General features: G+C 41.6%; 1 protein-coding gene across 1 annotated transcript in view; it reads right to left on the bottom strand.

The window, feature by feature from the left end:
• Positions 1-3,120: 3,120 nt before the first annotated feature.
• The window catches only part of MSN (moesin), an 88,472-nt gene continuing 78,779 nt past the window's right edge, over positions 3,121-12,813 (bottom strand). The window contains exons 9-13 of the mRNA XM_008159488.3: positions 8,973-9,103; positions 8,557-8,717; positions 7,268-7,360; positions 6,466-6,690; positions 3,121-5,329 (exon numbers count right to left, since the gene is read on the bottom strand). Coding sequence (XP_008157710.1) covers positions 5,165-5,329; positions 6,466-6,690; positions 7,268-7,360; positions 8,557-8,717; positions 8,973-9,103 — 775 coding nt within the window. The 3' untranslated portion in view covers positions 3,121-5,164. The remainder of the gene's footprint in view (positions 5,330-6,465; positions 6,691-7,267; positions 7,361-8,556; positions 8,718-8,972; positions 9,104-12,813) is intronic.

The raw sequence follows: 12,813 nt of genomic DNA, 5'->3' as shown, positions 1-12,813 counted from the left end.
ACATTTTCTTCCAGATTGAGTTGGTGTAGGGTATTCTTGGTTATCAAAATACTCATAGCTTTGGGACTTTGAAATGGTAAATATTCATGATGTGTGAGAAAGCATGATACATAATTGTACCATCTCAATTACATAAAAATGGAAGCTTAGCTGTGTAGATACACAGGACTTAGAAGGACCCGTCAAACTGTAAACAGCTTGTGATTATGGATGGCTTTGTTTTTGCTTGTGTTTTTCAGTTTCCTATATATGCACATGTTAACTTTGAAAAAAATAAATGTTACTTTAAAGGCTAAAAAAACCCCAGAAGTTTTCATCAGTAATTCTGATACACACTAAAATTTGAAAACCATTGTTCAAGATATTTTCAAACTTTTGCAGTGAGGGAGCCACCTGTGTTTTCTTTCCTTATTGAGTTGTAATTTACATACAATGGGGTGTTTTTTACAAGTTTATATCCTGTAACCCCCACACAAACCAAGGCTATTTTCAAGACCCCAGAAGGTTGTCCTGTACCCATTTCCGGTCCATTCCTCCCACCCCAGCTCCAGACAACCATGTCTGCTCTAGAATTCCATATAACTATAATTATAAATGTTCTCTTTTGTGTCTGCTCTTTTTTTGTACAATCTAATGTGTTTGAGATTCACCCATATCATTGTATGCATCAGTAGTTCATTTACTTTCATTACATGAATATACTGTAGTTTGGTCCATTCTCTAGTTGATAGGTATTTTTTTTTTTTTTTAAATATATTTTATTGATTTTTCACAGAGAGGAAGGGAGAGGGACAGAGAGCCAGAAACATCGATGAGAGAGAAACATATACTGGGGATGCGCCCGCAACCAAGTACATTGACCGGAATCGAACCTGGGACCCTTCAGTCCACAGGCCGACGCTCCATCCACTGAGCCAAAGTTGATAGGTATTTTTTTGTTCCCAGATTAGAACTACTGCAAATAGTACTGCTATTTCCTTTGGTGCACAGAAGCACTCATTGCTTGTGGATATATATCCAGGAGCACCTCCCCCTTTTTAATTAAATATATTTTATTTTTAGATCATTATAGATTCACATGAATTCATAATAAATAATAGATCTCATGTACCCTTTACTCAGTTTCCCCCAATGGTAACATCTTGCAAACTATACTCCAATATCACAACCAAGATTGACATTGATACAGTCAAGATAAGAATATCACCACAAGGATCCCTCATATTATTCTTATAGCCACACCTACTTTTCACACTTCACCCCCTTTCCTTAACCACACGCAACCTGTCCTATTCTCCATCTTTATAACACTGTCATTTCAAAAATGGAGAATTTTGAGAAGTGGATAACAATGTTATAGTAGCTTAAAAGAACACAAATTTATTTATTACCTAGAGGTCAGATAGAAGTCCAAATTAGGCTTAAATTTAGCTTAAACAAAGATTTTGGCACTACTGTGTTCCTTCTGGAGATTCTAGGGGAGAATCTATTTCCTTGCTTTTCCCAGTTTATAAAGGCTACTTGCATTCTTGGTTTATGTCCTTGTCCTTCATCTTCAAAGCTAGCAGCATAGCATCTTCAAACCTGATTCTGACCCTCTCTCATCATTTAAAGACTCCTGTGATTGCAATGGGCCCACTTGGATAATCCAGCATCATCTCCCTATCTTAAAATCCGTAATCACATCCCCAAGTCCCTTTTGTCACATAAAGTAATGTATTCACAAGTTTCATTAATTAGAACATGGATACCTTTGTGGAGCCATTATCCTGCTTATCACATTCATCTTCCTGGAAGCAGAAAGTCCCTCTGTCTTCCTCTTTAAAAATATAATTAATTACAGCTATATAGCCCCACATACAAAGCATACAAAAGACATCCTCTGGTTAAAGTTGGAGGGGACTTAAAGCTTCTTCATTACACAATACAACAAAAGTTGGGACAATCATAGTAAAAATTCTTAATCCCCTCTCCTATACTTATGTTCTAGAGCCCTAGAATTCAATTTGCTACCTTAAAATTGAAGTATATCCTATTCCCAGTGCATGCCCATCCTCTGTTGGGAACGGTAGGGAGAAAATATAGCATAGTGGTTAAGAGCACAGGTTCATGAACTAGACTTCCCGTGTTGATCTCCTTACTCTACTATTTCTAATCTCTGTAACCTTGGACAAGTTAATTCATCTTATTGGGCCTCAATTTCTACATCTGTAAAATGGGATAAAATATTCTTATGTTCAGAGCAGTGGGTCCCAAGTTTTTCTGTACCTTGTAACCATCAAATACTATACTGAAGCATGATTATAATTTGATCTGAGGACATGATCTGGGCTTCAGAATCTTTAAGATTCTAATGTGCAGTCAAGTTTGGATCCTCTGCCTCAAAAGGTTATTGCAAGAATTTAGACTTAAAGAATATGTAATTCACTTTTCCTTGTAAGTACTGGCCTATCAAAAATGGCTGGTGAGAGAGTGTGCCAGGTTCAAAATGACCTGGAAGGCTTATCTGAGTCTTAATTTCCTCACCTTCAAAATCAGGATAACCATAGATAGGCAACAAAGTTGACGTGTTTTATAAACCATAAACACTGCCTAGCAACATTTGTACATACATAACAACCCACCCTCACTTTATACCCCACATTACACCACCTTTTGCTCAAGGTAATTTATCTGACCTTCATTCGCACTTCAATAAATGTAGTAGAAGGTCGGCAAGCCTAGAGGCCTTGCTGACAAGGAGGCAGGACAGGGCTTGGCCACAGGAATAGTAGTTCAGTGATACAAACCACCCCTCAAAACAGCCCAAAAGCCTCAATACTAAGTGAGCCCAAGGAACAGTACATTGACCATGTGCAGGGTCCACCTACACAGGAAAAGTTGGCCTGAAGCTGTGAAAAGGACATAGGCTATTAAGCCAGACAGTCCTGTGCCCTTGGGCAGTAATTCCACTTCTTCACGGCCATTCGTTACTCTGTAAAATGAGGATAGTCATATCCATTCCCCGTAGGACTGAAGTGAGAATGAAATGAGACCAGGGATTGTGTTCTACAGAGTAAAAATTACAGTGAAGTGTCTTATAGTCACCCACTCATGCTAGAATGAAACATCAAGTCACAGTGAAGTCTTCCTAAATTTTATTGGCAATGAAATAGAACATGGGTTGAGCATAAACCCCTCCAAAAAAAAAAAAAAACACACACACACAAAAAAACCAAACAAACAAATTTTAAAAACCTCAAAAATACATACCCAAGAACCTGAATACAAAATCTAACTTTTCTCCCCAGCCTCTCTGGGGGTGGGTTACTGATCTTAAGGCAGCTAGATTGCCCCACAATTCCAGGTTTAAATTTAGCCAATCTACGGCATATTACCAAGAAAGTGTCACCATAATTCACAGCAATGCACATAAAACTCCCCAAGGTCAGGCGGAGGTAAGGGAAAGTGGGGAGGGATCAAAGCCATGGGCTCTGGGCTAGGGACACTGTATGCAGGGACAGTATGCCCCTTGTGGACCAAACTCTGGGGAGAAGGAAAAAAAGGAGCAATAATACCAAATGCCAAGTACTTTAAGAAGGATTGTATGACCTACAGTAACAGGTGATATCACTAATACTGAAAGCCCCTTACATTACTGTTTCTGGAAAAATATTCTTTTATAATATAGTATATGCTTCCCAGGTGTGGGAGTGGTAAGGGAATTTGGCCAAAATGACTCTGCTCTGACCTTCAAAGGATTCATTAGCAAGACATGCAGAAATTAATATTGAGTTAGATGCCACTAGAATGTATAATACTGGTAGAATAAAAAAAGGACACTCATGCAAAAGGGAGAAGGAAGAGGCTACTCCTGGTTGAGAGTCAAGGGTAGGACTGTGGAAGGGACCAGGCCAGAGCCCCCAATAGTTCTCTGGTTTACAGCTCTAAGGGACAGCACAGCTGGTAGCAAGATCTGGGTTAGAAGTTTGTTAAACATAGGCAAGTCCCAGTCACCAGCTTGGAGGTAGGTGACAGGAAGGGGCTATTAGGCACATGATGGAGTCAAGTAAACTGGGGTCCAGGCCATGGACTTCTCTTACCACACTCAGCTTCTTCTATCCACTCACCAATTGAGCCAATTGGCATCAACATCCAGGGCTCACCATACCAAGGTCTGGATGGTCCTGAAGCAGAAGCTGTGGCCTAAGTAGCCCTGATAAGAGAAGTGGCCTGGGACCCATGGCAGGGAAAATATGGAAGCCAGGTATGAATATTTCCTCCCTCTGGCAAGTCCTAGATAGGACTGGGTGAGTTTTTGGGTAACTACCCTACTGTTCTAACAGGAGGGGATTTGAATGAGGAGGAGCAAATCCCAAGAAGGGAGGAGGAACCCAGAATAATAAGGGATACTTGGGCCCATGGAGATAACTTGAAACAAGCCTAGGCTCCCATATGACCTTGGGGAAAGGATCTTCTACCCAGCCTTGCCTGGACTGAATGGCAAATAGCCTTCTAAGATGTTAGTAAAGTCCCCTGAAGGCATTGTCTTCCCCATCTCAACCTAGGGAAAAACTGAGTCCCTGAAGTCAAGGACAAGGCTTATTGGGACTGAGTCTGTAACAGGCCTGATCTGGGAGGTAGAAAGAATAACTGAACTTCTTTATAGCCTCCAATCATTATAAAGCCTAAATAACTCTAGAAGGAATGGACAGTTGACATCCTAGAGCATATAGCCAGGGCCCTGCCTCCTTCCCAAAACCCCGTGATGCTACAATTCATCAAATAACAGGACCCTGAAGAGGAAGGGAATGGTGGGAGCTACTACTAGTTTTCAACCTACTCAACAATTGACATCTAGAGAACAACAGTAAATGTAGGGAAGTTTCCCAAATCAAGTGGGAAGTGCCTCTGAGCTGTAGAAGTGGTCTGTTTTAGCAAGATAGATTGAATGGGACAGAGAGGGAAAAGAGGGTCCCATTGGCACCAAGGTGAGCTATTTCTCTGCCCAGGGAAATAAGTGAGGGCTGAGGGGCTAGGTTTCATTCCATGGCTACAGTGAACACTTAGCATGACTCCAGGACTGCTCTAGTTAGTGGCTCCAGCACAGTGTGAGTTAGGCGAGAGTATAAGAGTCTGGGGGCAAGGAAGAAGGGAGGAGGGGTCCCTAGAGGCTAGGTGCCCATTACATGGACTCAAACTCATCTATGCGCTGCTTGGTGTTGCCCTGCCGGATCTGGCGCAGGGTCTTGTATTTGTCTCGGCCCAGTCGCATGTTCTCAGCATGGATCATGTCATTGGCTGTCTTCTTGGACTCATCGAGGGCATTGGCCAGCTCTGAAGTGAGGGCCTATGAGGATGCATGGGAATGAGAGGTTAATGGCTCCCTCTAATTTTACCTCCCTTTATTTAACTAGTTTTTCCCTCTTCCCTCTCCTCTCTCCCCATTCCTCCCTTCCTCTATCTCCCTCCCCCTCTCTCCTGTCTCCTGTCTTCCCTCCTTGTCCCCGCTTTTTACACACACACACACACACACACACGCACACACACACACACACACACACACACACACAGACAGGTTTTTGAGAGACTTTTCTAGCCCTGTTAGGATTGCAGTGGTGCAAGAATAAAAAGGAAAAAACACACACAAACTTAGGGGACCAATTGCAATTAATGACAAATATCCCCCGAGAGTAGAACAATGTACCAAAGATTCAGGTAGAAATTGTGTCAGTTAAGTACTTCTTAAATATAAGAGGTAAACAGAGTATAGGTGGAGGATTAGAAAAAACAAGAGGCAGCTCAGGTTCTGATTAATAAATAAAGAGGTGGACCTGGCTGGCATTGCTAAGTGGTTAGAGCTTCGGCCTGTGCACTGGAAGGTCATGGGTTTAATTCCTCGTCAAGTGTATGTACCTAGGTTGCAGGTTCAATCCCCAACCCAAGTCAGGGTGCATGTGGAAGACAACCAATTGATGTTTCTCTCCCTCTCCCCCCTCCTTTCTTTTTTATTTTTAATCCTCACCAGAGGACATTTTTTTTCCATTGATTTTTTTTTTTTAGAGAGAGAGAGTGGAAAGGGATATAGAGAAAGAAACATCAATGTAACAGAATCACATCAATTGATTGCCTCCCACACCTGACCAGGGATAGGGATTAAATCAGCAACCCAGGTACATGCCCTTGACTGGGAATCGAACCTGCTCTAACCACTAAGCAACTGGCCAATACACTCCCCACCCCCTTCCCTTCCATTCTCTCTAGAAATCAATGGAAAAAATATCCTCACTCCACAGGTGAGGATTATAAACAAACAAGCAAACAAATAAGAGGTACCTCTCACTGAAGCTCTTACTTGAGAAAGGCTCAGGCTCCCATACAGCCTTGAGACAGGCTGCTCCACCTACCCCACCCCTCCCTGCCATGAAAATCTAGGGAAGACCATGGGCTTCTAAATCAATGCACGTAGTCTCCTTGACTCTTTACCTTCAGGTGCTTCTGCACACGCTCATTCTTCTCTGCTTCAGTGGTACGTTCCTCCTCACTGCGGTCCTTGGCCATGGCGTCAGCTCGCAGGTCAGCACTGGCCTCTGCCCCATTCTCATCCTGCTCATCCTGATCATTTTCGGCAGGCTCTGCCACATGAGGAGTACTCATGGCAGTCTTCAGCTCAGCGCGGGTCTTCTCCAAGTCTTCTTGTACCATCTGAGCCTGTACAATAACGGAGGGAGAGACGGACAAGCAATCAGAACAAGCTAACTCACAGCATCCTATGCATGCCTAGAATGGCCTAGCAGAAGGCAGGCATCAGCTAGACCAAGTCATTTTGTCTGCTTGATCCTTAGTTTCCTCAACTATATAGCAGGAGCTATTGTACCAATTTCCCTAGAGCAGTGGTCAGCAATCTCATTAGTCAACAGAGCCAAATATCAACAGTACAACGATTGAAATTTCTTTTGAGAGCCAAATTTTTTAAACTGAAACTTCTTCTAACGCCACTTCTTCAAAATAGACTCGCCCAGGCCGTGGTATTTTGTGAAAGAGCCACACTCAAGGGGCCAAAGAGCCGCATGTGGCTTGTGAGCCTCAGTTTGTCGACCACGGCTCTAGAGTATTGAAGAATTCTGGGAAGTTATTTGAGAAAGCCTTGAGCTCCTTCTCCCATAATGCCTGCTGTCAAGGAAGGCTTGAAATGGGAAGGAACCCAAACCTAAGGAATCTATGGAACTGGAATCTATGCATGTGTTACCCCTTCCCACAATGCTTTGCTCTGGGCACTCTGTCTTACCTTCTGCTGCCATTCTACAGCCTCACTCTCTTTCTTCTGTCGGGCCATCTCCAGCTGGGAGATCCGAGCTGTCAACTCTGCCATTTCCAAGGCCTATGGATAAATTGGAAGCTTATGAGAGCTTGGCTTTCTGGTGTCTCAGGACCCAGGTCCCTTTTACCCCAGTTCTCCTGGGGAATCAATGGGGAACCTGCTGCTCCACCTGGACTTGCTTGCTGTCCTGGAGGCTCTTTTTACCACTCCTTCTCCAGGAATCCCAGACCACTCCTATTCTCAATCTACTATAGCACCCTAATAACTTCAAACCATTTCATTATAAATCAGAGTTCCCAACCTAGAATATAGACCCCCTGAAAACAAATAGCATATCATCTGTCTCTTCCTCACCTTTCCAGCTCTCCATACCTTCTCATCCCTCAGCCCTCCCCCTCTCAGTATTGCCCACAGTGCATTAGAGATCATTGTGTCACTGCCTGAAGTGGCAGACCCTTTCTTGTTATCCTAGAATGCTTAGGGCTCCACTAAGACTCTTCCCAGGTCAAGTATAGGAAAGACACTCAAGTATCACAAGTTGATCTGAACAAGGGGTAAAAGCTTATACATACCCTCATACCTTGAGCAAATCTAGAGAAAGCTTCCCCCTGAGAAGTAGGTCTTAGTTTCCTGCATTCCCACTGCAAATAGCAGCGTGGACAACATATATCAAGGAATTTGGGTCACAGATTGTTAACTTCTGAGTCACAGAACCCTGAAAACTATTAGTAAAGTATTGATTCTCACCTTCTCCTCCTGAAAAAAATGTATAGGCACATAGTATTACATATGATTTTAGGGAGCAAACCCTTCAGAGAGGCCATAAAGGGTTCTCATTGTTAATCACAATTGTGAGACCTTTGGGAAGTCTCTTAAACCTCTCTGAGCCCTAATTTCCTTATCTGGACATATATTCCAATATGGGTTAATGCCATAGGGATTTTTGGAAGAGGAATAAGAAAATAAGGAAAAAGGGAAAGTTGTAACACACATTAGGTAGTCAAGTGGGAATCCCTTCACTTCTTCCTCTCTTTCCTTTGTCAATTCATCAGCTCAGATCCCCAAAGGCTAAGAAAATAGAATAAAAGTAAGGGTTAATTAGGGAAGACTGCTTGCAAAGGTTTCTGGTCCATACCAGTAACTTCTCAGCTTGCTTCTGAATGAACTATTTGCTTGAGGCCCTGCTGGAAAGAGCCGGTAGTCAGAGAGGGAAGAAAACTCAGGTCCTTCAATCCCAGCCCATTTTGTAGTTTTACCAGTTGTTCCTGGGTCTTCTTCTGGTCCCGAGAAGCCTGCAGCAGAGTCAGCTTGGCCTCTTCAGCTTCTTGACGCTCTTTGGCCAGTTTTTCAGCCTCACTCTGGGCACGTTTCCGCTCCTGTTCAAGTTCCAGAGCCCTACGGGTCTGTTCTTCCAGTTCTTGGAAGAGAAAATGGGGGAAAGGAGGTGAAGAGTGCAGAGATAAGAGACACTTATCTTCTTTCTTAGAAATGTTTCATACTAGGGCACAGCTGGAGAAAAGCTCTGGACACTCTTTTCCTATCCCATACTTTATCTATTCTGTAGCCATATATGGATTATGTGGCCTGAGTCTGCAGCTCAGGCAGAAGGGTCTCCAGCTCATAGAGTTAGGCTTTGGAAAAACCCACTCTCCAAGGTGACACCAAGTCTCACCTTGCTGAGCCTTCTTAGTCTGTTCCTCAATCTGCTTCAGCTTCTCCATCAGTTCCTCCTTCTCTCGTTCAATTTTCTCCTTCTCCTTTTCTGCCATCTCACGCTTCTTCTTCTCATTTTCCAGCAGAGCACTAGGAAAGGAGAAAGAAGGGATTAAACAGGATAGCGAGGCCACATGGATGCATTGGGATCCCCCAAATTCCCAGGCCATGGACCCTAAGTCCCCTCCCATTTAACACACTGAGTTTGGATGACTCTTCCTTATCTCCACATCCTTATCTTTACACCATAGCTCCACATGGGCCAGTGCACTCAAAGCCCAATCAGTTTGTCCAAGGCTCAGGAGATCCAACCTGGACTTTCAGTTCTGCCACTAACTAGTTGGTAACCAGTGGTTAACCTTAGCCATGTCACTTCTTTGCACTTGTTTTCAGTACTCCTATATGTAAAATGGCCTATTAAGTTCTGCCTTGGCAACCTCATGGAATTATAAGGAGATAAGGTTTTGTTCTGTTCTGGGCTACTGTGCTTCAAGTGTGCTGAATTCTGTGGCTAGGGCATCAGTCCTCAGGTCTGACCCTGCCAGTTCTCTGAAGCCCAACTCTAGATTCCTTTCCACCAGAATTTGTTGCAAATCTAGAATAAATATTTTCTTTTCTTGCGCCAGCCCTGTTCCACGACATCTTTTTTCTCCTTTGGCTAGATGTCTTTTCTTTCTCTGAGCCCTCAGAATACTTGGATTATCCTTTCTCCCATCCCTCCTCCCTATTATTTTTATCCACAGCACTTCTTACTATGAAAATTAATAAACAGAAACCTCATTTAAAATGGAGTAAGGAGGCTAGAGAGAACTCTCAAATACTTGTCACTCAATGTATACTATTGACCCCAATAGGAAGAGACATACCTTGCATCTCATACAGGAAGTGATACTACTTTACTACCTCAGAGGGAAGAATAAAAGATTCCTCCTGGCCCAGTAACTGCTCAGCCAATGGGAGACTGCCATAACTCAGCCAATGAAAAGTCATTCTTCTTCTAACTTTCAGTTTCCTCTAATGGACTCTTTGTTTAGAACAGCCTATCCAAAAAAAAAGTGTTCCTCCTCTTTGTTTCTCTGGACTTGCATATACTTCACCATTAAACTCCATGTCTTAAATTACAATTCTTGGTATTTCCCAAATAAAGTCATTTTGCTGGAGAAATATCTAGCTGTCTATTCAAAGTCAATATTGCTAGTCCACATACTGCATAATTTTTTTATTCTGTTTCTTCCTACTAGAATGACAAATTCATGAAAGCAGGGATTTTTGTCTACTTTTTCCCACTGCTCAGTAAATATTTATCAAGTGAACGAATGACACAGCATTTATACTTTGAACAGTTAGATGTATACTATTTTTCCTCTTTCTCCAACTAGACTGTGATGTCCTTGAGGAAAGATTTCTGCCAGATCCAGCTCTGTAAACAGTGTCCAATCTCAGCAATATATATATATATATATATATATATATATATATATATATATATATATATATATATATATATATATATATATTGATTGATTTCAGAGAGGAAAGGAGAGGGAGAGTGAGATAGAAACATCAATGATGAGAGAGAATCATTGATCAGCTGCCTCCTGCATGCCCCCTACTAGGGATCAAGCCCACAACCTGTGGATGTGGCTTTGACGGGAATCAAACTTGGAACCCTTCAGTCTACAGGCCAAGGCTCTATACACTGAGCCACACTGGCTAGGGCATCAGCAATTTTTTAAAGAATAAATGTTAACCTTGGTGTTTAACTTCTCATATGTGGTGTCATTTTCCAGCCTACTGGATTAGAAGCCTCCTGAAGTTCCAAGCTCTTTCTTTATGAAATGTATAGGAATCACCTATGATCTTAATTTTTAAATAACTTAATAAGGTGATAGTAACACAAAATAAAATGAACCATTTTAAAGCAAACAATTCAGTGTCATTTAGTACTTTTATAATGGTGTATAATTACTACCTCTATCTAGATCCAAAATATTTTCATCACTCCAAAGTAAAAACCCACACCCATTAAGTAGTTTTTCCCCATTTCCCCTCCCCCAGACCATGAACACCACCTACATTCTGTGTCTGTAGATTTAATTATTTTGGATATTTCATATGAATTGAATCATACAAAATGTGACTTTTTAAAATTTCTTTATTGACTAAGCTATTACATATATGTCCTTATCCCCCCATTATCCCCCTATCCTCCCCACTCATGCCCTCACCCCCCTGTTGTCTGTGTCCATTGGTTGGGATTATATGAATGCATACAAGTCCTTTGGTTGATCTCTCCCCCTTAGTCCACCCTCCCCTACCTTCCCTCTGAGGTTTGACAGTCCGATCGATGTTTCTGTTTCTGGATCTGTTTTTGTTCATCAGTTTATGTTGTTCATTACATTCTATAAATGAGTAAGATAATGTGATATTTATCTTTCTCTGACTGGCTTATGCCACTTAGCACAATGTTCTCCAGTTCCATCCATGCTGTTGCAAATGGTAAGAACTCCTTCTTTTTTACCGCAGCTTAGTATTCCATTGTGTAGATGTACCACAGATTTTTAATCCACTCATCTACTGATGGGCACTTAGGCTGTTTCCAAATCTTAGCTATGGTGAATTGTGCTGCTATGAACATAGGGGTGCATATATCATTTCTAATTGGTGTTTCTAGTTTCTTGGGATATATTCCTAGAAGTGGAATCACTGGGTCAAATGGTAGTTCAATTTTTAGTTTTTTGAGGAAACTCCATACTGTTCTCCACAGTGGCTACACCAGTCTGCATTCCCACCAGCAGTGCACGAGAGTTCCTTTTTCTCTGCATACTTGCCAGCACTTGTCATTTGTTGACAATAGCCATTCTGACAGGTGTGAGATGGTACCACATTGTCGTTTTGATTTGCATCTCTCTGATGATTAGTGACTTTCAGCATATTTTCATATGTCTCTTGGCCTTCCTTCTGTATTCTTTAGAAAAGTATCCAGTTAGGTCCGTTGTCCATTGTTTGGTTGGGTTGTTTATCTTCCTTTTGTTAAGTTGTATGAGTTCCCTATAAATGTTGGAAATTAAACTCTTATCGGAGATAACATTGGCAAATATGTTCTCCCATGCAGTGGGCTTTCTTGTTGTTTTGTAAATGGTTTATTTTGCTGTACAAAAGCTTTTTATTTTTATGTATTCCCATTTGTTTATTTTCTCTTTAGTTTCCATTGCCCTAGGAGCTGTATCGGTGAAGAAACTGCTTCAACAGATGTCTGAGATTTTGCTGCCTGTGGATATCTCTAATATTTTTATGGTTTCCCATCATATGTTTAAGTCCTTTATCCATTTTGAGTCTATTTTTTTCTGTATGTGTAAGTTGGTGGCCTAGTTCCATTTTTTTTGTATGTATCTGTCCAATTTTCCCAATGCCATTTATTAAAGAGACTGTCTTGACTCCATTGTATTTTCTTGCCTCCTATGTCAAATATTAATAAAGCATAGTGCTTTGGGTCAATTTCTGGGTTCTCTATTCTATTCCATTGGTCTATATGTCTGTTCTTGTGCCAGTACCAGGCTGTTTTGAGAACAGTGGCTTTGTAATACAGCTTGATATTTGGTATTGAGATCCTACCTACTTTGTTCTTCTTTCTCAGGATTGCTGCAGCTATTCAGGGTCTTTTTTTAATTCCAGATCAATTTTTGGAAAGTTCATTCTATGTCTGTGAAATATGCCGTTGGTATTTTAATGGGGAGTGCATTGAATCTATAGTTTGCTTTGGGTAGTATGGACATTTTGATGATGTTGATTCTACCAAT

This window comes from Eptesicus fuscus, chromosome 1 (genome assembly GCF_027574615.1).
Source record: "Eptesicus fuscus isolate TK198812 chromosome 1, DD_ASM_mEF_20220401, whole genome shotgun sequence".
Classification (NCBI taxonomy): domain Eukaryota; kingdom Metazoa; phylum Chordata; class Mammalia; order Chiroptera; family Vespertilionidae; genus Eptesicus; species Eptesicus fuscus.
The sequence above is the reverse complement of the archived record's forward strand: the minus strand, read 5'-3'. Positions and strand labels throughout refer to the sequence as shown.